A 26,668-nucleotide genomic window follows, 5' to 3' on the forward strand; every position below is an offset into this window, starting at 1 on the left:
TGGGGTGCATTGCTCATACTGATGATCATTCTTAATACTGAAAAAGGGAAAAGAATTATTAACTTTTTAACAAGTACTGACTGTTAGGGTCACATTTAATGTCATTCCCAAAGCGTTTGCCAGTAATCTGTACATGTCTGTGTTCATTTAATATTAGCTGGAATGGGAATGGTGCATAGTTAAGGTCACTCCACAGACCCTTATCAAACATTTATTTGTTTAATGGAAACCTGCAGTCCATATGTGTGAAATAGATGCCTGAAATGGTTCTTTGTGTTTGTGAGGATATCTGTGCTCTGTACCACTGAGCACCACGAAATTTTTTGTTACTGAATTGAATCAGGGAGGATTCAGGTCTTGAGGAAGCGTTGAACCACTTACACCACTCAGCCTTGGGCACTTAACCAAATGCAGACAACACTTGTTGTCTACACACTACACTTGTTGTCTGCACACCCTCTGAGGGAGTGGATTTACCATGAATCCTGTCCCTCCTCAACATTTCCAAAGCTTTGCTGCTGGCATAATTTAAGACAGGGTTCTTATCCTTAAAAGGATCAACATACATGATTCTATGTTGTTGTTTTTTTTAATCTCAGCTCTATTATTGAATTTATAATTCTTACAATTTAATTAAAGGGTGTTGAGTAAGAGTCATTCAAACTACAGTACCATTATTAGTAAAGGAAACCCTGTAATGAATTTGCTAAATTGGTGATAAATTTCAGTAAGGGAAGAGGAGCTTTCAGGGAACTTGATGCTCAGCATACAGATCGAAAGGCTGTTCTCCCTCTTGAAAATGTGACCTATTGTGCACCTCTTATGACAAATAAACCATATTTAAAAAAAAACAAACCAAAAAACAAAAGAAAAAAGTATTTTAGAAGGGGATTTAAATGTTCAAAATGAACATAGTGAAGAAATGAACAGAGATGTGAAATCATTGTGGCAACTGAGAATCTGGCCAGTGGATTATAATCAAATAGACACTGCTTAGTTAAAAATCTAAGCAACTCAATTTTATTCAAGTCAATATTATTTTTAAAAGAACACAGATGTGAATTTGACTAGGTAGTTCCTCATATTAAAGGAGCTTAAACAATTTTATAACTCCCAATTGCTTAAATTAAAAAAAGAATTGATCTGTTTTTACTCATTATGTACATAATCATTTTAGGTTTAATCATTTAATTCTGCACATTGAATTACAAAGAAGATTAATTAAATATCAAATAAGTGTTATATTATGGAATTTGTTCCACTTGAGTATGTGAGAAGAATATAAGCGCTTTATATCAGGCATTTGATATAAAATCTCTTGAATGTCATTGTTTTGATTAGAATGGCTTTAGAGCATGTGGAAAGGGGAGTGGTAACAATTTCTGTGGTTTTATATCGTGGTCACATTTATGGTGGTATTTGAGTGCCTAAAGATGCAGGACCAGAGATGGTCCTTAGAATCCTTTAGAATCATGCTGAAGCTGTGCATCTCATTGACTTATCAGTATCTCATTGACTTCATCAGACACCTAAAATGCATTCATCTTTAGAAAGTTTAGGATTCTATTCCTCACATATGTTTTTTTGCAGAGAAAGCACTAAAATTATGTCAAATATGACCACAAGACAACCTTGGTGTTATTGTTGTCCCTGCAAGAAAGCTACAACCTAGAATAATCTGTTGAGTTTGTAGCCTACGTTCATGGGGTGTTCACTGCTTAGTTCATCTCCATGAACAAAGAAATCTGTAGGGTTTCATAGTACAAATAACTGAAAATCTGTACTTCGATCTTTGCTTTTATATATATATCTATATATATATGTATGTATAGATATATATGACATACTGTGAGCATATAAGTCAAATTAATAGCAGTGCATATTTAAAGTGACTACTTTAGTTGTTTCTGGATGCAAATCACACATTAATGAACTAAACAAAGTTTACAGAGATCCATAAAAAGATTTTCATCACAGATGTATTTTTCTATCCACCTCTTTTCAGATACATCCATATCAAAGGTGGGAGTGGTCAGCATGATTAGGCAGTAATCTGTTTTTATCAATACCTAGATTTTCCTAATAGATGATTCCTTCTGTCAAGAGTATTTTCCTCGCACAAAGTTCATAGGCAGAGCTTTTTTTAAAAAAAATATTCACTAGAGCAGACTTTCTCAAAAGAAAAATGTCCTAAAGATCACATTCACAGTCATGTTCAACTCAATAGGTACAATTGTAAATATATTGGAAATTAGGCCTGCTGACCAGAAAAAAAAACATTGCAAAATGAATGTTCTATGTAATAAATCACAGAAAGATCTGGTTTGTTTATCTAACAATTTTTTTTAAATTTCTGTGAAATCACTAGCTTTCTCACAGATGTTTTTTGGATCACTATAGAAGCTGAGAAAATGTGAAAGTGCTCTGTCAGGAGGTTTTGAAAATTGACTTGTAGTCCACAGAGTGGTGTAAAAAGAACAAATCCAGCAGAGTCCTTCACTTGATGTAGTGAGGCTGGATTGGGATTGCCATTCTTAAATAAGAACTAATATCTGATGCAATTCAACAAGTGGTTGATGTGTTCTATGGCAAGCTATTATGTACAATCAGAGCACAAAATAGTTCTCTGGGAAATATTCAACATGAAGAACAAAAATAGTAGTTAATTATTTTTAAAATAGAGCAAATGTTTTGTAAGAGCATTCTACAAATTAGAAGGGTGAACAGAGATTTAAAAAAAAATTAAATGGAAAGAATCCCCCCAACCACCTCCAGTCTATGAGTCAGTTCCCCCTAGAAAACAGAAATAAGGCAGTGAAGTATCAAGTTAGCTCCTCCATCACTGGAATCTGGAATTGCTGCTTCTCATTAAGCAAGTACCTTCATGGGCAGCCTGTGCCTTTCTATTAACATAATATTACTTAGCCTGAAGGGAAATGGTCAGCCTGACCCAGGTCATTGCTTCAAAAATGCCAAGGCAGAGTTTTCATTCACTTGAAACACCACTGTACAGCATAATTGAATCCACCATGCAAGTGGATATCAGTGGGGATGGTTGGCTCTGTTTGACTCTTAAGAAGTAATTCGTTAATCCTGTGGCAGAAAACTTTATCCCAGGGCAAATGGCCAAAGATAAAAACAGCCTGTGTGTTTTTCAAATATTTTAGCCATCCTATCTCACAGTCCTTTTCTCATGCATTGCATGGCAGGGGTATCTCCCACCTGCATCATGCATGAGGAAACCATCCCATCTTTCTCACATTGGCCTCCTTCCTAGCTCCTTGATCACAAAAAAAAAAGTTGTCTGACTGCCTCTGACTAGGCCAACAGGACAGTTGGGAAAGCAGATAAATCTGCTGGCGTTGGCATTTCTCAACAGTGCTGAAAGGAGTGTTGGATAAGTGGATTTCTGTAAATGAGAGTTAGCAGTCACTTTGGTACAGATAGAATGAAAGGAAGGTCTTTTAAAATACAAAGATAGAGTTGAAATACCTTGAAGTAGGTGGAAAAGACTAGACCTTTATGTAACTGTCCCAGAGAAATGTTTTAAGCTGGCTTTGTTGCACATCACTCTTTAAACCAAGCTTCCATCTCAGGCTATGAGGAGCACAAACCTAACAGATCAAATGGTTGAGTCCAATTTTTAGAGAAATATTAAGATGTGCCCCTTTATTATCCAATTTTTGTGTTCTTTTTAAGTAAGGACAAGTCTTTTTGGGTATTTGAGCATGAAAGGTTTAGCGTGGGGTCTTAGGCAATAAATTAATGTTCCAGTGAAGGCAGTCAACCACCTGCACAAATTTAGCCTTTACAATTCTATTTATTGTCTGCAAATATAGCACCAGATTAGATGTTTCCTGGAGAGATGAGTTTGGTGTAAGGTATTCATCACTTTGTTACAGCTTCTTTGAGATCACCATGAAGTACTCCCTTGTACTAAATGAATAGCTCTCTTATCGTGACCTTTTAATCACTTCATCATGAAGAGGTCTTTCACTTGCTACAGGAGTCTACTTCATGATACCACCATCAAAGGGACTGTAATATCATAAAATGGCCACAACAGAGACCAGTACAGAAATATGGCACAATAAGAGAAAATTAGTGAAGACAGACCTAGTTGGCTGCAAGCAGCATCATGGCTTGCTAATGGGAAGTGCTGGAAAGGATAACTGGCTGTGAGCTCCATTGTTGGGAACTGCACCTGGAGGTGATATTTTGCTCAGTTTTGTAACAGGGTAGTGGAACAGAAGGGGAACAGTGTAAGCTTGCTAGCAGGGCCAGCAGTGCCAAAGAAATCATGGAGATGTGGGAGATTAGTAGGGCATGACCAAAATGGAATTTTAAAGACCAAATTTAGCTGTAGTGATACTTGCTGAACTTACTCCTATGGAAAAGATTTTCTTTTCATGCTGTATTTAAAACATGAAGATACTGGAGTTCACACTGCAGTGCAGAACTGATGTAAGAAGGGGAGAAATCTAAATTCAGATTATTTGAAGAGTTAAAAAATGGTTTCTAGAGAAAGTCTTGGAGGGATGGAGTCCTGGCCATATTAGTTGCCTGGAATCATAAAAGTTGATTTCAGTACAAGAGCACTTTGAACACATGGATTTCAAAAGTTCATAGCTCAACCTACAGGCAGATAAATACTGAAAGAGAAACAAATAGTCCTTTAATCATGGAAACTCTATAAAAGGCTAAATAAGGAATTTATTGCTATTAAAAAACCCTGCCAATAGCACACAAAGATTCCCTGGACACTCCAACACCCAGAGCTACCATTAAAGGTGTCTTGATGTTACAGTGGGAGATTAGGAGAGAGGATGACTTAACCCAAGCAACAGCCACTGCCTTCCTGCTGTTCCACGTGTCATATCCACACTAAGCAATTACTGATGATGGTAATCAAGACAGTGAAAGGCAGGTAGTTCATGGACAGGTACTGAACTGTCAGATTTCTTGGAAAACAGCTTTTCATTCATGTCTTCAATCCTCCAGAAGGGAAAGACTCTAGATGCCAGTGTGTTCTGCCTGGATGCATTCCTCAGTTCCCTGAGCCTGTGTGTTCCAGCCACCATGCCCACACACTGCAGGTCTGCTTGCTGCCTTCCCACCCTGCTGCCTGTTCTCCTTTCATCTGAGCCTCTTCATTTCCAGCCCTTTAAGGGTCTCAGCTCTGTTTTGTTCTGGATTTGTTCTTTGTTTTTATTACAGCTCTTTTTTCCCATCCTGATATTTTTAGCCCTGTCTTTTTGTCTTCCTTCTTTCATCTTGCATGCTTGCTGGTTTAGCCATCTGCTTCCCTCAGCCCAGTTTTCTTTTCCATTTCCCTTTCCATTTCTTCAGACCCACAGGCCATTTATCTCGTTGCTTCTCCTTTCTCCAGCTCCACAGGGTCTTTTCATCTCCTCATGCAATTTGTAAGCAAACAGCAGATGAGTGTCCGGTACCTGCTTCCTAACTGCTGCCTGAGTGACTCAGATTGTCTCGAGAAGAAAAACAGATATTGAGACTATAGTCTTTACTTGAAAATTGACTCATCACATGCTTTAATTTCCTTTTGTATCCTCATCATTTCAGGGCACTTTCAGTTCTGTTTAGTTTTGTGCTCAGAACCTGGACATTTCACTTATATGAAATGTTAATATAGAAAATATTTTCTCAATTTTTTTTAACTTAGTGTTTTTTGCATCATATTTCACATGAATCAGTTTATGCATATTTTTGTAAATATCACAACATGTAGAAGTGTGTCTCTTCAAAACAAGGTGGTGGTTTTTTCTGCATTTGGAAATTTTCTCTTAAGCAATCTGTTTGACTAAATACAATATGTGACTCAACATGGAAAAATTGAAAATAAAACCAGGTATTGACTTGTTTCTTTCTTCCACAGTATCTCAGAGAGCAATTAAGCCATCTCAGAACACTCTGAGAACACCTGATGAAGCTTTGCCTTTAAGAATCAGTGTTTAAAAACATTTTGTTTTCAGGTAACAATTTTCAGTATGTGTGGAGACACTCAATCCAAATTCCCTGTTGATGATGCCTTTTGTGTGGGACATGAGTAATCCATGGGACCCTGTAAGGAGATCAGACTGTCCAAAGTGTCAGGCATATTAAAGTACCTAAATGCATATTTTTCTAAGACAGGTTTGGATTCTCAGCTGCATTGACCAGAGGCAAGCACCCTCAGCAGTCTCATATTTCCATGCAGATTAAGTTCTGGTTGTGCTGTCAGAATTTATATCTTTTGTTTCCCCTTACGCTTGTCCAGATCAAAATACCCACGCACACTCTAAAGCTGCCTGCAAATCAGTTCAGGAAAAGAGAAGTTTCTGTAAATCCCCAGTTACTTATAAAGTCCAAATTTTGATCACACTGAATATGAGTGTGCGCATAAGCTTGAAAAGGATGTGCACATACCTGTGTATCAATACAAAAAAAAAAAAAGTATTATGCTTGAGGCTTGAGATTTACCAGTTTCACTGTCATGTAACAATGATTTCAGTGCAGGCATTCCTGTTTTTTAATGCTGCAGGTGAATAAGCCAGAAAAAAACCCATATAAATTTTTGTCATAAGTCATCTCATACAAGACTCAAGAAACATATTTTACGTGGTAGTGTAACTAATAGAATTTCAAATGACAGTGATATGTGAGGCTTTGAGAAGTGGCAATGCAGAACATTCTTTCTTGAATAATTCACTCGTCTGAAGTTATTATATATTCAAAACTGATTGAGTTGCATATCCAAATGATGGTCTATCAGCTGTTGGTGTAGGAGAAGAAAAAGAAGTTTCTGCATTCATTCTGAACTGTGGTTTGTATCACATTACTCTTGGCTATATGAACTGAGTTTAATTGATTGTGATTTAATTTACATTCTGCAGAGGATGTCTTTTTCTTGAGATAATTAATCTTACTGAAAAATTCTGTGTGAACAGTTGAGGCTCTAACAGATTTTCTAGGGGCGCATTTTTGTTTAGGCTTCCTTGACAGCCTTTATTCTTACAGATAAATTACGTGTCTCAGAATGTCTTGCCTTTATATTTATTTTGGTTTGGCAGCATATAGTTGTTATGGCTGGCAATATTTCATACCCCAAAGTATTAATGTTAACCATAAATTACTACCAATGGTATGCAGTGGTTCTTATCAATCATGAGAAATAATCAATGCTGATTGAAACAAATAAATATGATGCTTTTCAAAGTTATAACCTTGTCATAAAACTTCAGTGCTCAAATGCATCAAGCGCTATCTTAAATTAACTCTGCAATTATATACAGAGCTTTCAGAAACCAGAGATTTCACCAAAAGGGCCAAAATTGTGCAAGACTATATAAAGATTTAGACATCAATAGAGGCAAAATTTACCTCTATTTTCTTTCTGCTTCCAGAATTAATAATAGGGTAGAAATAATAGGATTTACAGGTGGGTAGCAGTTCATCAGCTCAGTATTACAGACTCTTCGGTTGATTGTACTAAGTGTTTGCTCTAAAACCAGTGGAAGAATATGTTGTGTCGTATTATTTAAAATGAGAAGTCCCCGTTGGTGTCTCTATTTCAGATAAAATCAATATGAAATCAGTCATTAACTCATGTGGCTTAACTTACTGAATCTAACACCAGGAAATACCAGTTAAATACTAGAGCTCCAAGAGCAAAAGGTGCCACTTCACTGGTGTGTGGTGTGAAGCATTTCTGGTGTCTATCCCAAAGTGAGCTGAGCTTTGGTATCAATGCGTAGTCTGAGCTCTCACTGTGTTTGTTGCCATGGCATGACATCAGCAGAATTTCAGTCTTTAATCAATATTTTAATGAATATGCAGAGGCCATCACTGATAATGTGGAGTGTGGTTTTTCAAACTCTTCACTAATAGCACGGGTGTAATCCAGTGGTTTCATGTCCCCCTGTGGCTCAGAATTCAGTGCTGCAGAGCTGTCTCTTCACTTCTTACACACTCAAGGAACCAATTACATTAAACCCAGCCATGGCTGTGCCATGTTCAATCCCATTTAGCAGCAGTTCCTATGCTGGAGAACACATGGAATCAGACTGGAAAGGCAAAGGAGGAACATGGGACGTGAATGATAACACCTCACATGAGGTGAATGATAACAGAATTTTAGAGAAATTTGGATTTCAGCATAAAGTTATTGATACCATTAACGTTATTAATTTATTTAGCACATAAATTGCAAAATGGATGGAAGTTTCATCCAGCAGATGTGCTTTGCCTTTGGCAGTAGTCATGCTGTTCCTAATTTAATCTTGTTAACTCCCTCACAGGTTTTACTAACGGGGTGCTGAACATCTTGCAATACAAAGAAAAGAAAGGAATATATCTTCTTTATTGTTTTGTGATCAGCACATTAGATACTGATTCCATTCTCTTTGCACTGCAGTCCCAGCAAGGTCACGTGTCTTAAAGCTCATTAAAAGGAAATGAGGGATAGGAGCTGGTTGTGTGAATGTTAATCTGTTTTTTTGGAGAGCAAGAAGTTGCTGCTCGGAATCCTGATGGCATCATGCAGAGAGTGCCCCCTTCTACTGTAACTCATTTGCTTTCAGCAGTCTTTCCACAATGGAGGAAGTTTGGCCACAAATAATCTGGTGTTCTCCAGATGTGTACCACAATAAGGAGCTTGTACATGACATCAAAGACCTGCTGAAAGCCTTTTCTCATTTTCATTGCTGGAGATCTGAATCACACCAGTGTTCTCTGAGCAAAATTGATAGTAAAATATCACTTACTACAGGGAAAATAATTTCAATAATTGTTTGCATAATTTATATAAATAATAGATATAGAATTTGTATAGTTTAGTATAACTTGTATAGGCTGTGGTTTTTTGGGGCTGTGAACTTGAAAATATTTTAACCTACTGAAAATATATAGTATAGTTATTTTTTCTGACCACAAGCACACTGTATTTTTATCAGTAATCCCTTCAAAAGATCTCCATAAGCATCCTGTGCCTCATTATGTCCCCTCATATTCTGTCCACTCTGCATCTGGTCCTTGCTCAATATTTGTAGCTCATGGTATCTTCTGGTTATTCCATTTTTCTTCCAAGATACTTTTATCCTAAAGGCAAAATAGGAAGCAGTATATGTTTACATTTCTTTTTCTAAATTGCATTTTTGAGCCTTTATTGGAGGTTTCTTAAAGATTTGGGTTCTTGAATGAGATGCTGTTTGTCACTATGTGTGGGTACTTGTTTGCATGAATGGCAGATGAATGATGGGTTACTTTTTGCTTGGCCCTCTAATCACTTTGCCACAGCAAAGGCTTTCTGGTTCACTTTTCAGCATAAGTAGATTTTTCAGTAATTCTTCAAATGCTTAATTCAACTGTAGAAAAGAGGATAAAGGCAGAATCCCAGTCGTGGTGCTGTTTTTTACACTGTTCATGACAGCCAGTAGCTCCTGTGGCTGGCACCCACTGAGGCAGTTTGGAAATGTGCCAGACCATTTTACTAATGTATTATGAAAGATCTTCGAAAGTGAGAAGGGCCATGGGTGAATGGAGAAGTGAGTGTCCTTGGCAAGCTGTATTCCTCTTTACTTCTCTGCTTCCCTGTGTCCTGTCCCCTGATTTCTGGGTTCACATGCATTTTGTGATACGCACTGGAATGCAGGTTATTAATTTTGGAGGATGACTTTTAGTTTGAGGTAGTCCTTTTTTTTTTTTTTTTTTTCAGCTGGGCTTAGGAATATTTGTTTCTCCCTAACATTGTTGTTACAGATGTGGTGGCCTGAAGGGATAAACAAGACAAGATTTGTGGGAAGAGGTAATATCTTTTATTAGGCCAACTGATGTAGCTGGAAAAAACAGAAAAGGTTTCAGGCACAGAAAACCCTTTCCAGGTCAAGTTCTCTCATAGCTTTGAACTTCCTAATAATTAACTTGTGCCTGTGAAACAATAAAAGCAGTTTTTTGGTCTTTTTTTTTATGAGTAATACTGTCTGAGAGGCATCCATATATTGTAGGAGTTTAAACTTTACCCAGCTAAGGTTTATTATTTTGTGTCCAAATCTGATTAAATTCTTTACCTCATAGAACTAGAATATAGTCATTTTTCATTCAGATTAATAGTCTCTTAAAATACTAGATTTTATTTTTCATGGGATCAGAAGTGTAAATTAACCCATAAAAGATCTGATATATTCACTGGTGAATCAGAAAGATCTGCATGGTTTTGAACCTTATCTGAGAAACTGTCTCTCTTTCCAGATCGGGGTATATGTTTGGAGATAAGTGGAATGGGAATGATGGCAAACACTTCAATTTCAGTTATTTAATGAGTCTCTGCTGCTTTTTTTTCACTAATGGCAAGGGCACGGCTTTTAAATAGCGTGTTCCATTTGCTATGTACAATACAAATAGATGGAAATCTATGTTGTGTGCAAGACACGGACACCATTTGGCTCTTAAGCTTTGGAATAACTGAAGGTATTACTGCAGGTGCTGAAATTTTCAATGTATTTCATATCCTCTCAGCTTTTATAGTTCTTGCACAGACTGAGTGCTTTAAAGCCCTGTGAGATGCCTTATTGGAACCTGAAAGGGGAATTTACAGAGTGTAGCAGCACTGAGAGCTGCAGTGAGTTCAAATTGCAGGTGTCTGTTTGGGTGAAAACAAAAATACGGTACAGACACTCCACTACCTTGCAAAAAGCTGTGCCAGCAAGAAGGCATCATTACTGCTCTAAATAAATAACACATGAAAGAATGTAATTGGTTTATAATACAGGAAATGGATAAAGGATGCATCAAGGTGTTTGGCACGCCCAAGCATTTTGGGATTATAGCGCTGCGAGGTTCTAATGTCATCAGCTCTCTTCCATTTCCCTGGAGCTGAGAGCTCTCATCACACCATAAAAATACTGCTTCTGAGGTTTTCTTGGCAGCTTTTTAGCAAAAACACTATTCTGCGGAGAAATGTTTTCCAAATTACCCAGGGACAGTGAACTGGATCTTTTCTGGAACGTTTTGCAGAATTAGTGGAGTGTGTTTGGCAGAGTGTATAAGGCAGTTTTCTTGCATTTTGTTGGGCTATGTGCTGAGTTCCATGGAATTATTTCACTTTTAGAACCACAGAAAGAAAAAATAATTCCTTGAAAGGTAGAGAATAAAGGATACATGGAACTCCATACCTCAGTTGTTGAAAGAATCACACCTTCATCTAAATGTGTCATCTAAAAGTTCAGATCATGATTGATAAGTGTGTTTTTTATTGTTGGCTGTTAGCTGAGTAATAGATTGTTATTTCAATACATTTTGACTGGAACAATTTGTCTTGAGATACTTTTGGCACCTTTTTCTTTTAGGTCCTTTGTAATGGAGTTCTGTAATTTCATTTTTTTCATGCACAAATGCAGCTAACTTTTTCAGTGTTGAGCAGCACCAGATGAAAGCTTGTCATTACTTTATAAACTGATAAAAGAATGAATTCAGAAGAAATATTTAATATGCAATAGTTGTTACTGACTGCATTCTGTGGCAAAGGAAAAATTAAATGAATTGTGCTGAGGGGGAGGTACACTGTCTGTCTGATCTAAAAAGCCATTTTCACAGTTCTTAACATCATGGGGAACATTTTCCAGCTTATCATAATAGAAGCAGGCAAGTTATTTACTTGCCAGGAAGGCCTGAACCCTAGCAATCATACATGCCACTTGTGAAGTTAAGGCTCCTTACAGTGCCCAACCTTAACATCTATAATTATTTTAATTATTTATACCAGGCCATTTTCCTCTTTTTGTTTTCCTCAGCTGACATGACACTGCAGAAATTGCTGTAATGCATTTATATTTTAAAAGGCTTTTCTCTCCTACATTGCTTTTTTTCCTAGAGATGTTTTGTGTGTCCATAGTCATGAACTGATTTTCTCCGTATGTAGAAGATGAGTATTTTTCACTGCAACCAAACCCTTTTCCTCAGTTTCATACCTCTTGTTTTGGTCAGTTGGAGCAATCCAATGTCCATGTTTAAATATTAGTCTTCATTCAGTCTTTTGATAGGACCTCAGTTAAAAGGTGTGGAGTACAGTAAATGTCTGAAAACATTTTGGAATATGAATGGTTGCACTTTGCGTTTGACTTGCACACAGTAGGCAGCCTCCACTGTAAATTCACTGGGAGAGGGGTCAGTGCTGCCTGAGCTTTAGTCTGGTTATTTGAATAAATTACCAGGTTGGTCGTTTTTTCTGCTTAGTGCACATCCTACAATTCAGGAGTTGCAGGGCATAATTCCCCAAAATCCCCGAGCCTCTTCTGCAGAGGACAGGACTGGTGGCTGTGTGGGAGGTTGATCCTGGTATTGAGAGGGTTGCTGCTACTCCTCCCTGTGCTGCCAGACACTGTGATGGTGTCAGGGAAGGGCTGTGTCCCTGCCATGACACAGCTCCGTGCAAGAGGAAGCCAAACAGGTTGAGCCTTTGTACAAACTACAAGAGCTTCCAAGGCACTTTCTGTAAGAGCCAGACTAGGAAAAGAAATATTTTCTACATCCTTTTTTGTTGATTTCATTTCCACAGTGATTGTGTTTCAGTGTGTGGCTCTTGCGAGCAGGATGAATTAGGAAGCTTGGTACTTGTAATTTATACATGGTGTTCCTGTTAGAAGTAAAACTAATATGAGTAAATTGAGAAAAAATGTCAGCATCCTGTCTGAAAGTGACGTCATTGTAGTGTTGATCTCCACTAGAAGTGGAGCTCTTTCCCCTTTTTTTTACAGATATTAATGTTTCTGCATAAATGTTTAGACAGAAATGTTACACAAGGCAGGAGCAGAGTTTCCACATGATATATGAAGTGTTGTTCTTGTTGTTACAGTATATTTTCTCTTTAAGCTGTCAGAATGACTTATTAGTTTAGCATTTCTTGTTGAAATATATTCCGTCTAATAATTTACTTTTAAAATATTCCTATTCAAAATATTTATCAACCCTCCACACATTATCTTTGATACAATTTTCCCTTTTCCCACAAGGGCAGGAGACCCATTTCTCTTCTTTGTAACTGGCTGCTGGCAAGTGCCCCTCTGGGTAATCTCTGGCAGTGCACACCCTGTGCAGAAACCACCAAGATTTAACCATTTGTCTCTACTTTTTAGAAGAGGCTGGTACCTTGAATGACAAAACAGTTTCTCTTAAGCTGTAATATAAAATATAAAAATGTTTGGGGCATACTTATTAATATATGTATGATTCTTACTGAAGCAACAGTCCTGACATTAAGCACAATAGATTTGGAAAATAGAAATTATTTTTGTCTCAAAGGGAAATTTTATAGAAGGGATAGTCAGCCGTTGCACAAAGTAGGGTTACTGATCTTAGAAACCTTTGTGGGATTCTTGCTGCATCAGCCAGCAAAGATGTGGGGCATGCTAAATTCTTGGCATGTGTTGGCAGAGGACTAATAATGAGAAGGGTGTCAGTGGAAGGATGTTTCAGGTGGCTGTGTTTTTGAATGGCCTCCAGACAAAATATCAACCTCTGAAACTCTCTTGTGTGCCATAGTGACAAATTCCAGTGGCTCTGTCCACGTAGGATCCTTCTTTGCCTGTTCTCTTTGAAGGAGACACTGAAAGGTACCCAGAGCAGAAAATTTACCCCGAAGAACTCCCAACACATGTAACCAAGTCGAGGTTTTGGCTTTACATCTGTAGCTGTCCCCATCCAAATGGGATTAGCCTGTCCAGACAGAAATCCTGCACATGCCAAGCAGAGATGCTGTAACTGTAGACATGAAGCTGCAGTTAAGTCTAGAGGATATAATCTAACATTTTATTCTGACAGAAGTTTCCATTAGAAAGATTTTTGCTTAGTTCAGTAATAATTAGTGGCAAATATATTTCATATTCCAAGACCATGAAGCAATTTCAAATCACATTAAAACTAATACTATGGAATTATGATACTTTCATGATAAAAGACATAGAGGCAAAAAATGAGCTAGGTGAAAACCAATCACTCAATCCTGGAAGAGAGCAAAATGTCTGTTATTCACTATGTGTGTACAGACTAATGTTTGACTAGAGAGAATGTGTCATAGTTGACTTTGATTTGAGCCCTTTAGAGTGTTGGTCCTTCACAATACACACTGTAAGTGCTCTTCTGTTCTGCCCAGAGAATCCTACAGGTTTTGAATTCAAAAGTCACTGGTAACTTGCTTTGAATGAGAAAGCTTTACTGAAAAATTGTTCTTTCTTTTACCCAAAATGGCAAAAAAAAAACCTTTAACAAACTTTTCCTGAAAAACAAAGGAAGTCAGCCAAAATCAGACCAAAACTGATTTAATGAAAGCCACAGCAAACAGAGCCCCACTAAGTACAGAGTTTTTCTGTTCTGTGAGCCATACCTGGGAGCTCCTTCAGGCTGTTCATAGCAGGTGGTCAGAAAAATACCATATGAGCCAGTATTGGTCTGCATTTCAAGTAGAATAACTGTGATGCCTGTGCAATCATTTTGATGCTGCTTGATGAAGAAAAAAAGTGTTTTCCCCTAATGTATATTCTCAGTGTGTTTTTTTTTCTTTTTTTGGGGGGGGCAGGTTGTTTTTGGTTTTTTTGTGTTTTTTTTTTTTTTAACAAGAATGCAGATCTTTCCAATTGGGACATTTTCTGTGCAGTTGTATTGTTACAGTGACTGGTTAAATTAACATTTGGGTACCTGTGTCCTTCCTACAGCTCTCAAAACCTGGTTCAGGTCTATTGGTTATAATTAATTCAGTAAAACCTTCTTTCAGTAATAAAATGTCAGTGTTTACAGGGGTTGAAGACTGTGACTACTCTCATGGTAGTCTGTATTTAATCCTGTATTTTGTTTTGTAATTCTTACCTTTTTTTTTTTTTTCTTTGACAGGTTTTTCATTATTCTTATACAGCTTCATATGTGATTTATAACATACACACAAGGTAGGTCACATTGTTTTTTCCATACCGTGTCATTGTCAGTGGTTCTATGCATGAGGTGATGCCAGTGTGTTCAAGTAAAAATGTTTCCCTTTTTTCAAGGGAAGTTTGGGAGTTAAACCCTCCAGAAGTAGAGGATTCAGTTTTACAGTATGCAGCCTGGGGTATTCATGGACAGCAACTGGTAAGCACAGTCATTAAAAATGTATGGACTCCAGACAGACTGAGGTAAAAACAAAACTGAAAGCCTTAAAATAAGTTGTGTTATGTATTTCTGCACTATGCTAGTGTGTTCCTATTGCAGCTTTTAGGAAAGCTCTATTTGTTTGTTTATTTTTATTAAAAATATGTTTTTCCAGGCTGACCCCAATAAGCAAATGGCACAGTTGTTGAAAGAATCACACCTTCATCTAAATATGCACTCAGGTGATTTTCAGGATAACCATCTTTATGGCTACTGCTGTGTGGGAAGGAACGGTAAAGGTGAAAAGCAGTTTTCTTTTAAGTGCAATATCAATGAAAACTGTGGGCAGAAGCAAAAGCTTAGCATTCAAATGTGATGTGATGGACTCATGAAAAGTGATGTTTTCATTTCAGTATGAAAATTACTGCCAAGGTCAGCTGTGCTGCATTGAATTCATAATAATTAAAAGAGATGCCGTGTTTCATGTATATTTTTTTCCAGTTTTACCATTTTTAATGAACATTAATCATCCATGGTCACCATAAGCAACGTCAACATAAGAAGAAAAAAAATTTTATTTTAGAACAGCAGTGATTTTAAGCTGACCTGTTGGTAGTTGAAGGCAAGAGACTGATTAAATCTTCAGTTCTGCATAAGAAATTCAGATAATCCTTGTTACAGTGCTCTAATAAGCTCATTAATGCCCCCAGGCATGATCCCAGGGCCTCCTTGCACATCCAGCTTGTTCATGCAGAGAGGCTGTAAGCTGAATGTCTAGAGAATATATCCTGTTGCTTTATATCATTCATCAAGATGATTGGAAGGTAAAAAATGTTTCTGGTTGGAATGTTTTGCATTAAGGAAGTGGAGGCAGGTGAGAAAAAGTAATTGGAACATGCTTGGTATGTTTTAATAATTAACCACATTAATTTATTAATAATGAGAGCATGGCAACAGGATTAGTGGTAATAAATACATAGGTTCTTTACCAGACAGCATTATGGAATGTGGCAAACCACCTAGGTTGTAGTAGGAAGGAGAAGCATTTGCAAGATTAAAAAGATTTAAGAAATATTTTAATTAAATTGCAGTTTTTAAGATTCCTCTGTGCTGGACAGAGAATCTAGACGTTTGTCTGTACTGATCAGAGAATCAGTCATCTAAAGTAGAACTAAATGAAATGCAGTGATTACTGAGAAAATATCTTTTTGTGAGATGTCTTGTAAGAACAGGGTCAGATTTACCAATCATAGACCTCAGAAAAATAAATCAGAATAATGCTATCTTTTTGTGGTTTTGCTTAAAATGTCATTCTGAAAATATGTGTGGATCCTTTCAGATACAGGCACAGGTGGACTCCTATTGCATTTCAGAACTGCAAAAATACAGGTCATCATTTTAGGTACAACCTTAATCATCCAAATTTGAAAACATTGGCATAATTCATACTTGAGCGAGGATAACATTACTCCTCTTTGTTAATGTCCCTAGTAAAGTTAATGCCATGCTTTTAAAATATCTGCTCTACTGTGGGTTTTATGGTGCCATATGGTCTGCAGAATTAGGAAATAATAACTTTGAACACAAAATCTTCTGTGCACTCTGAGTGTTGCCATAGAGATGTACACCTGCAGGAACAGTCCACTGAAGGTGACTTTAGGAATGCCAATTAGAAGGATGTCCTCTTGAAGCTGTTCATGTGGCAGAAGGAGGTTTCCAAAGTGACAGAAGTGCCTTGCTGCATTGCCCTCCCACTTTAGCAGCAAGCCAAAAATGTAGAAGGAGCATGAATGAATAAAGGCTGTTGTGAGTAATGGTTGTTGCTGCTGTCCAAAGGAACATCTGCCTCGAGCAGAAGCAGGACAGAGAGTTCAGTTCAGCAGAACAGGTTAGGCAGGGGAAAGATGTGTGGCTGAGGACACACTGCCACAATGGTTCTGTTATAAAATCTGTCATTGGAACAAACACTGGATTAGTGGGTTTTAGTAAAATAGTGCAGGAGGTAAACAGCAGTGAAACAAGGCACAGAGGAAGGCATAGAGGGAGATATCCAATGATGAAATCCATCAGTAGCTATCAATGGAAGGTACTGGGTGCAAACAAAGCTGCAGTCTCATGGAGCTGTGCTGCCAAGCACACTATGAATGGTTTACCTTCCTGAACAAAACTTACTTGTCTTTTCTGTGGAAGTAGTGATAATTCATGAGTAAAACAAGCAATGAAATACTTACTCTAAATAAAACAATCATAGTTTATTAACCTGGCTAATAATCTCCATTAGCCATTCTTTACAACTGAAGAACAAGTGGAGAACAGTTGGAGAAGAGATTAATTTTATTTACAAAAATTTGATGTAGAAGGACCCATGACATGTGCTGTGTGCCATCACAGAGATAGAGTGTATGTAGCTCTCTAAAGTGAGGAGGAATGTCCCCCTTCATCTGTGGTGCAGAAATGAACAGCAATACTATAGCCAGGACTGGTCAGCAAAAGTAGCACAAAATGTGAAACATGAGGTACAGGTATGTCTGACTGAGCCAAAGATCCCAACCTTACACTATAACTATTTGGAAAGTCCTGGATTAAATCCAAATTATAGGGGGATAACACATGGACTTGGATCAACTATTTTCGATAGGCTATAGTGTAAAATAAAATGTTTCCAATCCACGGTTCTGAAGATCTAAGTAACAGTGCAGCATACATGGTTATCTTAAAGTATTCCAATGAGGAGGAATTGGCAAGATGTTCAAAGAGATAATGTAAGGATTTGAAGGAAAAATAAAAACAGGAAGAAAAGTATGTATGAAGCCACGAACTGCTTATTGCACAGATGAAATATGGCTGCAGTGAAATCAAGTATATGCAGTATTTTACATCCTTGTGGAAAGCATGCATCAGTCTAAGTTTGCTGTTAGGGATAATTTCTGGAGCTGTCTAATGGGCTCCAGAGCATGCCCCGTGTGGCTAGTGAAGAACAGTTAGTTTTCTGTCAGATGCCAGGTGACTGAGCCACAGTACCATTGTTTTCCAGCTACCCCAGTGCTTGCAAGTTATTTCAGTTCCTTGCTATTTACCTAGAGTAGAGAGTTTTGTAGTGATTAAGAAGAAAGCTCAGAGAAACATCTGCTGCTTGACTCATGACATTTTGGTGGTGAAATTGAAAATGTTTGCCACAGGGGAGAAGAAACTTTTATCTAATGAATTAATGTATCTTAAGGTCACATAGTTCTTAAAATGGGAACTTTTTTCAGGTCACAATCTTTAAAATGCTGCCTTTTAACTGTGTTAGAACTGTGCCAGATCTAAAATACCATTTCTGTGTCATAGTATGTTAGGGAGCTGTTCATCTATTTGCCAAACATTACTCATGTTTGATTAAAGTTGTGCGAGTCATTAGTTGATTATCTCTTTATCTCGCCTCCTTAGAATCCATCACTGCAGCATCAAGTAATTCCAGGAAAGACAAACCCAACTAGAGATCTAATTTGTTTCATCAACATTTTTCTGCCTCCAGTTTATTGATTTAAAGACCTCACTGCTTGTGTCTGAGAAAGAGATATCCCATACCTGGTGGGAAGGCTGAGAAGAATGCTTTGAGATTTTTAAAGGGCCTCTGTTGTTGAAGTACCCAGGTTTTTATCCAGAGGTTTCTCTTCTTGAGCCTTATCTTCTCCAGTAGTTTGTAGCAAAGGTTTCCATGTATTTGTGCTGGACCTGGCTTGTGTCTGACACAGGGGAGACATCTCTGGATGTGTCTGTGGGGATGTATTGCAGTAGGAGCCTGGATATATCAAACTTCAGGCTGAAGATCAGTGTTTGCAGCGCTGTATTTAAGTGTCTGTTAACACTCTTGTGTTCTTCTGCAGTGCTCCATGTCATACAAATAGTTCTTCTGATCAGTTATTGGGTGGGCTACTTCAACTAGCTCCCAGTGAAACATAGTTAGGTTGTTCAGTTTGACATAGCTTTTCCTTAAAAGTTGTATGTAGGTTTTTTTCCTCCCTTGGTGGTGTTGTTTATATTGTATAAAATACCTTATTTCACTTTATTCTATGAACATACATCCATGCAAGTCATTTTTGCCTTTGTATTTATAATAGATGTTTTGTGTTATTTTTTGCAGTAAGCTCATTTTGATATATTAAGTGATTCTGAGGGGAGCTTGAGTTACATATGTGGATGGATCAGTATAAATTATGATCTGTTGACTTACAGATTAATATCTATGCATAAATTAATACGTTTTTTAACCAAACAGAAAACAAGAAAATAATAAAACTATCCAGGTACTAAAGAAAATGATTTTTTTAGAAGCTTTGTCAAAAATTGATGGTACCAACAAAATATAACATTATCAAATGGTAGGACTGAAGATGAGCTTTTACAATGCTTTAAATTAAGTCATCATTGAGTCGAATTACCTATTAGGCTGTATCCACTAAAAAAAATTTGGTGACTGTGGCTGTATTGTGCATTCAGGAAGTTCTCATCAATTTTTAGAAAGTACTTTAAATATTATAAATCTATAAGTTGCCCTCATCTTCCAAAAAGCAGCAACAAAAAAAGTTACTTGCAAATAATAGATCTTAGAAGCTGATGCTTTTGCATAAATAATGAAACAGATCCAGTGAAAGAGGACCTCACCTTGTATGGAAACTACCTAGAAACCAGAAATATACCAGAGCAAAATCTGCTTTAACTGCTGTTAATAAATGTACCATTTCAAGAAGTCCCGGCCCTTTTGCTCTGTGATCAGTCATCTTATCTTTATCCTTTTGTCCTGTTTGGGGCTTCAATCTCCCTTCACACCCCCATCAATACCGATTGCCCCACAGAAATGCAAATATCTCTCAGACCGCATTAACAGGACATTACCTTACCATTGCCTTTTGTCAAAATTTTAGCCTTTTTTTCCCAATGGCTTTCAGAGATTGTTTTAGGTAAGACAAATAGTGCAGCAGCAAAGTTATTTAATGTTATATTATTTTCTGTGTACTCAGATAAGCGCTGGACTAATTTTAGCAAATGAGGAATTAGCAGGATTGTTCTCGGGCAGTTACCTTGCTCAACACATGCTTTAACAGCCATTACTTGCTGAAAGCTCCATTTACTGTTTGGTCTATCAAGGTAATGTGCAACTGCTATAAAACATGGTAATTTATCTTTCTGTAAAATATTTGCCATGTGTTTTCCTTTTTGCATAATTAGTGCTGTGGGTACTTGGCACCCCCTCCTGGCAAGAACACTTGCATATGCAAATGAAGTAAAAGCTTAATTAATGCTAATGAAGTAAGTCCTAAATAAATATATTTCTTCTGGTTTTTTTATCTGCAAAGTCTTCTGCTCTTTTGACTTACTGTATTTTAGATGAGTAACTTAAAATTACATATGGAAATGTCAAGGCTTTATTTCATGTTTATTTTAATGACTATGCTAATGAGGCAAATGGCAGTGAAAGAGAGAGGAAAACGTCTGCTTGAATTTATTCTGAAAACTAGAAATAAACAACATTTCAATGTGACATTAACCTCAGATATGATACCTCATTTAAGATTCATGCGGGGTTCAATTACCAAACTTCTGTAGTTCAAAGCACATTTGGAGGTCCTTTGTCCTGCTGAGGATGTTTCTCTGAAGGAAGGGAACTGTGGTTGAGCATTGCTCACCCAGCTGAGTCCACAGAAGAACTGGAGTTATTACCTAAAAGACTTAGTTAAATTTTCTTCCTACTAAGCTGCTGCTACACCTTGGATTTTTCTCTTGGATTTATCAAACTACTATTGTAAAATCTAAATTTTTTGCCTTTTAATTTAAATTATTTGATTCGAACTGTTCTTCAAAGAAAAAAAAATAGTGTGAGTTGCTCTGAAGGTATTCTACTGAACTATGAATTTCCATTATGGATTTCTGAGTGCTTACTCCTCTTAAATGCTCCTCCAATCCATATTTATGTTCTTTACTTCCAGAAGTGATACTCAATCTGAAAGCTTCCCATCTCAGAAAATGGAGAATGGAGAATGCAGCCAGAAAACACAGGCAGTTTGACAAAACAGGAAAAAATACAGTTTTACTTATGAAGGCTGGATATATTCAACAAAAGTTTTGTGGGCTCTAGAGACCACTACAACATTATAAATAGAAAATTATAAATGGGGCAAGGCTAAGTTGAGCAAAGAAGTTTCTTCATCAATTTGCTTGGTGAAATACAACAAACGTGTTTTAGTATCAAAGGCAGTTTAAAATGATGAGTATTAAGGGTTAGATATTGCTGGCCCTTTGTGGAAATAGCCACTTGGCTGTATCTGAAAGAGGTGAGGAAATAATGAGAAAATCATATGTTTTATAGGGGCATTATTCCTCTACCACTGTTTTTCATGTGAAACAGTAAAAGGCCCAGCAGCTTTATAGTGAATAAATCAAGAGAGGAGATAAAAGATGTTTTCTCTTGCTGGTTCTTATTCTGTTATCACCGATCTAGCATGCAGCTAATATTTGAGTCAGTATGGAAACCTTGCACACAAGTAATGTGTGTTTTTTTTTTTTTTTTATCCAGAAGAAAATACATTGGAAATTTGATATATTGCTGTGCTAAAACTCAATTTTTTTTTTTCACATGGTACCTTGTGTGGGTGTGTATGTGTATATATATATATATATATATATATATATATATATATATATATATATATATATGTATATATATGTATGTATACACATATATATATATGTATGTATATTTCTTTACATACAGTCCCACAAAGACACAGAAACAAGTACAGACACATTTGTGTGATAGGATAAGGACTTCTCCATGCAGCAGCCTGCAGGGAGCAATGAAAACAGCAATATGCACCTCTCATCATGTTGTTCAACGTGTCTGTGTGTAACAAAGCATATCTGAATATTCACACTTCCGTCTGTTAGCTGATATTAACTGCAAGTCCAATGGCTCATAAAATAGGGCTGCTGTGTTTCTTGTGTGAAAAATGTGTGGCTTTCTATAAGGCAGAAACATGAAAATTATATTTCAGAAGTCTAAAATTCTCTGGATATAGCCACCCATAAAAACTGTGAAGCAGAGGTTGAAGTCTGATAGAATCCTTGGCTAAACTGAGTTTTATTATGGACTGTATTTCTATAGAACTCCAAAATCCTGCCCAAAACCACGGCATGCTTACCTGTGTCCCTGGACCATATAATCACGTCGTCACTTCATATTTAGTGATTAATGAAAAGATGGACCACAGAACGGGATGGAAAATTTGTCATATCCATCTTTTGGTAATGTAATGTAAACAGTTTTATCTGGCAAATACAAAAAAAAAAAAAAAAAAAAAGAGTAAAAAAAACCCTAAGAAAGCAGCTGTATTCTATGTTCCTTAACACCTTGGAAAAGGGAGATTCCAAAGAGGAAGGCATCAAAATGTCATAACAGAAGACTCTGAAGATTTTTAATGCCTTTCTGGTTCAGGTTCTATGGCAGAGGTTGTCAATTGTCAACAAGACTTTTACTTGTAAAGTGTTTGGCAGAAGACTTATAAAAGACTGGAGTTTCTGTGATAGTACCAGTGGCTGCAGAGTTCTGCTATGAACAGGTTGAAGTGGCAAAACCAACTTGACACAAACTCCACTGAACCCTTGCTCTGTGGCAGGGTTCCTCCACCTCTTTCATTTATAGGTTCTGTTTGCTGTATGTTAAAATCTATTTTCTCATTCAGCACATAACATCCATCAGAAATATAGACAGGTTTCTGTCAGAGGAAGTAACACTGACTGTCCTCCTCTGCAAGGTTGAACAACTTTGGGCATGATCAGTTCTCCTGGCTACTTCTCTGTATTTTAGCAAAGTCCCTCTTGAAAAAGAGACATTAAATTCCATCATCACCAGCCCATAAATGTCCTTGCACGTTTCTTTTTCCCCACAGTGGGGTTATGACTTCCCCACTGTGTTTGTGCTGCAAGATCAGAACTGATTAAACTTTGGCTGCACTGTGTTAAAGTGACTTAGGCTTTCATGTTGACTCAGCCTGGACCAGACACTGAAATGCAAAGAAATGATGTGGATGTGTAGTTGTGGGGAATGTATCTCCACTGGCAGCTTCAAGGCCTGGAGAATGAGGACTGAAAAGTCAGGTGTACTGTTGATGTCTAAGAGAAAACAATGCATTGATTTCCTTCTCTTTTTATGGCAGGTGACAGCACGTTTACAGAAATAGAAGGGAAAAGTTTTGTGTGGAAGGAAAGCAAAAAGTTATTTTCAACTGTTGTTTCCCAGATGCTAAACTGTCCCAAGCAAATGTGCTGTTCTAAGAGCTAGTCAAAATTTCCTAATTCCTCCTTGTCTCATTCCTAATGAGATATTTTAAGACAACCTATTTCTTGCATTGGATTTACTATGTGGAGTCTGTACAGATGGATGTCATCCACGAAAATTTTGGCCCATCATAAAGACAACAGGCATCTTGAACCCTGTGTGCAGTGGGGAGAGGAAGGCACATGTCCCATACAGCAAGATGGGCTGGGTCCGCAATAGCAGCTGAAAGTACAAACCTTTGTGTTCAACTCTGCTTGGGTTTCTCATGTAGGAGATGGTCAGACATTTTGCACAGTGCTGCAGCCAGCAGAACTCTTCAGGCAGCTCCATGGCAGGAAGCAGCAGATCCAGACCATCAGCTTGGGGGCAAGGCAGTCTTGCTGTGATCTGTGCAGCAGATTTATGAAGCAGCTTTCTGCGTAGGTCGTAGTTCAGATATTATATATGGTTTTATTTATATAGCACATTACACTATGTTTGCTCTCCTGGGTAAGCTGTCATGGGATGAGGCAGGGTGTGAATTTAGTGAGCATCATGATCCAATATCATTGGAAAGGCAACATAATTAATGTGTGTTGAAACAAAAGAGGGCAACACTTCCCCGCATTTATTGGAAATCAAGGACATAAACATCAGAGTTACCATGGAGTTGCTGATAGTCTGAGTTCATGGCCTGGTTTATGTCATGACATTAGTAACTAATCTTACAGCTGCATTATGAGTGCATCCTTGCTATTGTTTACAGTAGATTTATAAACTATCTAAATGGCAATTAAATATAATAGCCTTGTAGATTGTTTGTGGTTGTTCAGAAACCATTGTGCTCACACATTACTGTGATGCAGTGGCATTAATCTAGACAGAAGAAAAGTGGTGCTTCAGTATTCTGTCCTTTCTGCTATGTCTGGCAGCTTAATTGCTGCAAAAATAAAATTAACATATTGTAACTGACACCACTAAAATGTAGTGTATGACATTGGGGTGTCTGTGCTTTGAGGTCTCCATGTCTCCTTACTGATCAACAGCTACTTCCCCTTTCCCTTAATTACAACATAGTCTAAAGGTTTGAAAGCTTCCTCTGAAATAATTGTTGTGCAGGTCAGTCACAACCTTTAGAAATTTGGTACCTTTAAGACTGAATATAGTTCTTATTGCTTACAATTATAATGATTTTGTTATTATCTATTATTTAGTTTCCACCTCATTTGTAATGGTGATGATTTTTGGAACATGGATTGTATAAGGGCAGATTTTTGTCCACTGCCAGGCATTGCTCAGATAGCTCATGGTGCCTGTGGTGCCCAGAACCTGCATAATTTAGTGCTCTGTGGGGCAAGAGCTGGAGCAAGTCAGAGCTGAATGGCTCTGAAAATTTTGTACGAGTACAGACTGACCTGCAAAAGAAAAAAAGAAAAAAACAAAACAAACCAAAAACCATCTAAACTATCTGCAGTGAAGAGATCAGAGCCATTATGCACTCCTGGAGACTTGCAAAGCAGCTGTATTGCAAACTAGATCAGACACTGTAGCCTGCAGTCCTGTCTGTGAGAGCTCACAATCTAAATAGACTACAGATATATTGTAGGTGAAAGGAATAGAAAATAAAGCTGCTTTGCAATACTATCCCAAAAAACGTCCCTTGAAATTGTCATCCTGTAACATATGTGATCTGTATAGAAAATTTCTAAGGTTTGAGAAAAAAAATAAAAGGCTTTTGGAAGAAGATTGTGTAATTGTAACTCGCTAAGTCACTAAAGAACATTCCAATCTTCTAAAATTCACACCTATGAAGGCTTTATAAGACACTTTTCTGTGGTTTATATTATCTGAAATATAATAATTCTCTTTGGTTTTAGAGATGGCTGCTGGAAGAAAGACATTAGCAGGATAATCAGTCCCAGCAGTGAAATGCATGATGAGTGTTTGGGGTGGTAGTTTGCCACCCTGCATTTCACTTGCCTCTCAATGAGTGAGTGTCTTCATTACCACAGAGCTTCTTCCACAGCTGATTCCTGTGGGCAAGAATGGCAGACACCAACCCTTGATTTTGCTCCTTTTCCAACAAAGTGCAAAGTGCCTCCTAGAAATGTGGTTTTTTCCATGTGGTTTTGTACACAATGTGCGTTCAGTTCACCTGTGTGGAGCATTAAATCAACTCCTGATTTGGAAATACTCCAGGGCCTTGTCACAGGAAGGCTGGGGGTGTAACTGTTGTCCTGACCATGGACACTTTGAGTGCTAACGGAATTGTGAGTCTCCATCTGTAGATAAAAATGGGCCAAATGATATCACACCCCCAGGTCAGCACAGAACACAGAAAAAGCCACCTCCTTCCTGCTCCCAAACAGAGCCCTGAAGGATTTCTGTGGCTTTCTCCACCGTGTGCCCTGTGGCTCCTGGCCACAGAGGAGCTTTGATACAGGCCAGGAGGTTTGGATTGCCATCATGGAATTTCTAGCTTGGTACAGAAAACAACTGTTCCTGTCTGACACTGTGTGCCCAGTCCTTCTGGATGATATTTTCTTCCCCAAATGAGCATTTATCTTTTCTGTGAAACGGGGGAAAAAAAGAAAAAATAGCAATTGCACCGTTGTTGGGTTTTTACACAAAACACATAATCTTAACTACACCTTGTTTTTCAGCAGGAATCTTCTTCAAGTAAATAAGATTTTGGCAAGGAAAAAGGGCAGGAAGGGGTGCTCATCTTCTGTAACAGTAGGTATAATAATGGTCTGACAATCTCAGTTTAAGTCTGTGAGTCCCAGGAGTATAGTAAGTGAAATCACAGATGACAAGAAAACGTTTGCTCAGTTTGGACTGGAAGAGAGCAGATATTACACTGTGACTAAAAATAACGTAATCAGTAGCTCTCAAAAAAAAAAATTGTCAGAACTTTGGAGGATGCTGAATGGTGGCAGAGGAAATGCCAAGGCAGGTATCAATTTGAAAGCTATTGCATTGATAGATCCTATGGGTGATTTGCAGTATTTTTTAAATTGGTGAAAACTAATTGTAGCTCCTGAAGTGGAGCTATTTCTATCATTTTTCAGATCTGTGAACCAGAAGGTAGAAACATATACTTTAAATCCTTGAATGAAAACCAAACTTGCTAGCTTAACAGCAACTGTTGAAAACTGGCAACCAAATTGTCTCAATGTGGATGCAGGGCTTTGATTTTAATTTCTTCCTGCAATCCAAAGTTAGTTCTGCTATTACTTACAAGACAAAGGAACTTACAAG

The 26,668-nt window shown here is 37.6% G+C and overlaps 1 protein-coding gene across 3 annotated transcripts in view; it reads left to right on the top strand.

The window, feature by feature from the left end:
* The window catches only part of DPP10 (dipeptidyl peptidase like 10), a 431,963-nt gene that overhangs the window by 357,796 nt on the left and 47,499 nt on the right, over positions 1-26,668 (top strand). For all 3 annotated transcript variants that reach the window (XM_038143005.1, XM_038143003.1, XM_038143006.1), the window contains exons 6-7: positions 14,878-14,930; positions 15,030-15,111. In XM_038143005.1, the coding sequence (XP_037998933.1) occupies positions 14,878-14,930; positions 15,030-15,111 (135 nt within the window). The remainder of the gene's footprint in view (positions 1-14,877; positions 14,931-15,029; positions 15,112-26,668) is intronic.

The sequence above is a fragment of the Motacilla alba genome, chromosome 7 (genome assembly GCF_015832195.1).
Source record: "Motacilla alba alba isolate MOTALB_02 chromosome 7, Motacilla_alba_V1.0_pri, whole genome shotgun sequence".
Classification (NCBI taxonomy): domain Eukaryota; kingdom Metazoa; phylum Chordata; class Aves; order Passeriformes; family Motacillidae; genus Motacilla; species Motacilla alba.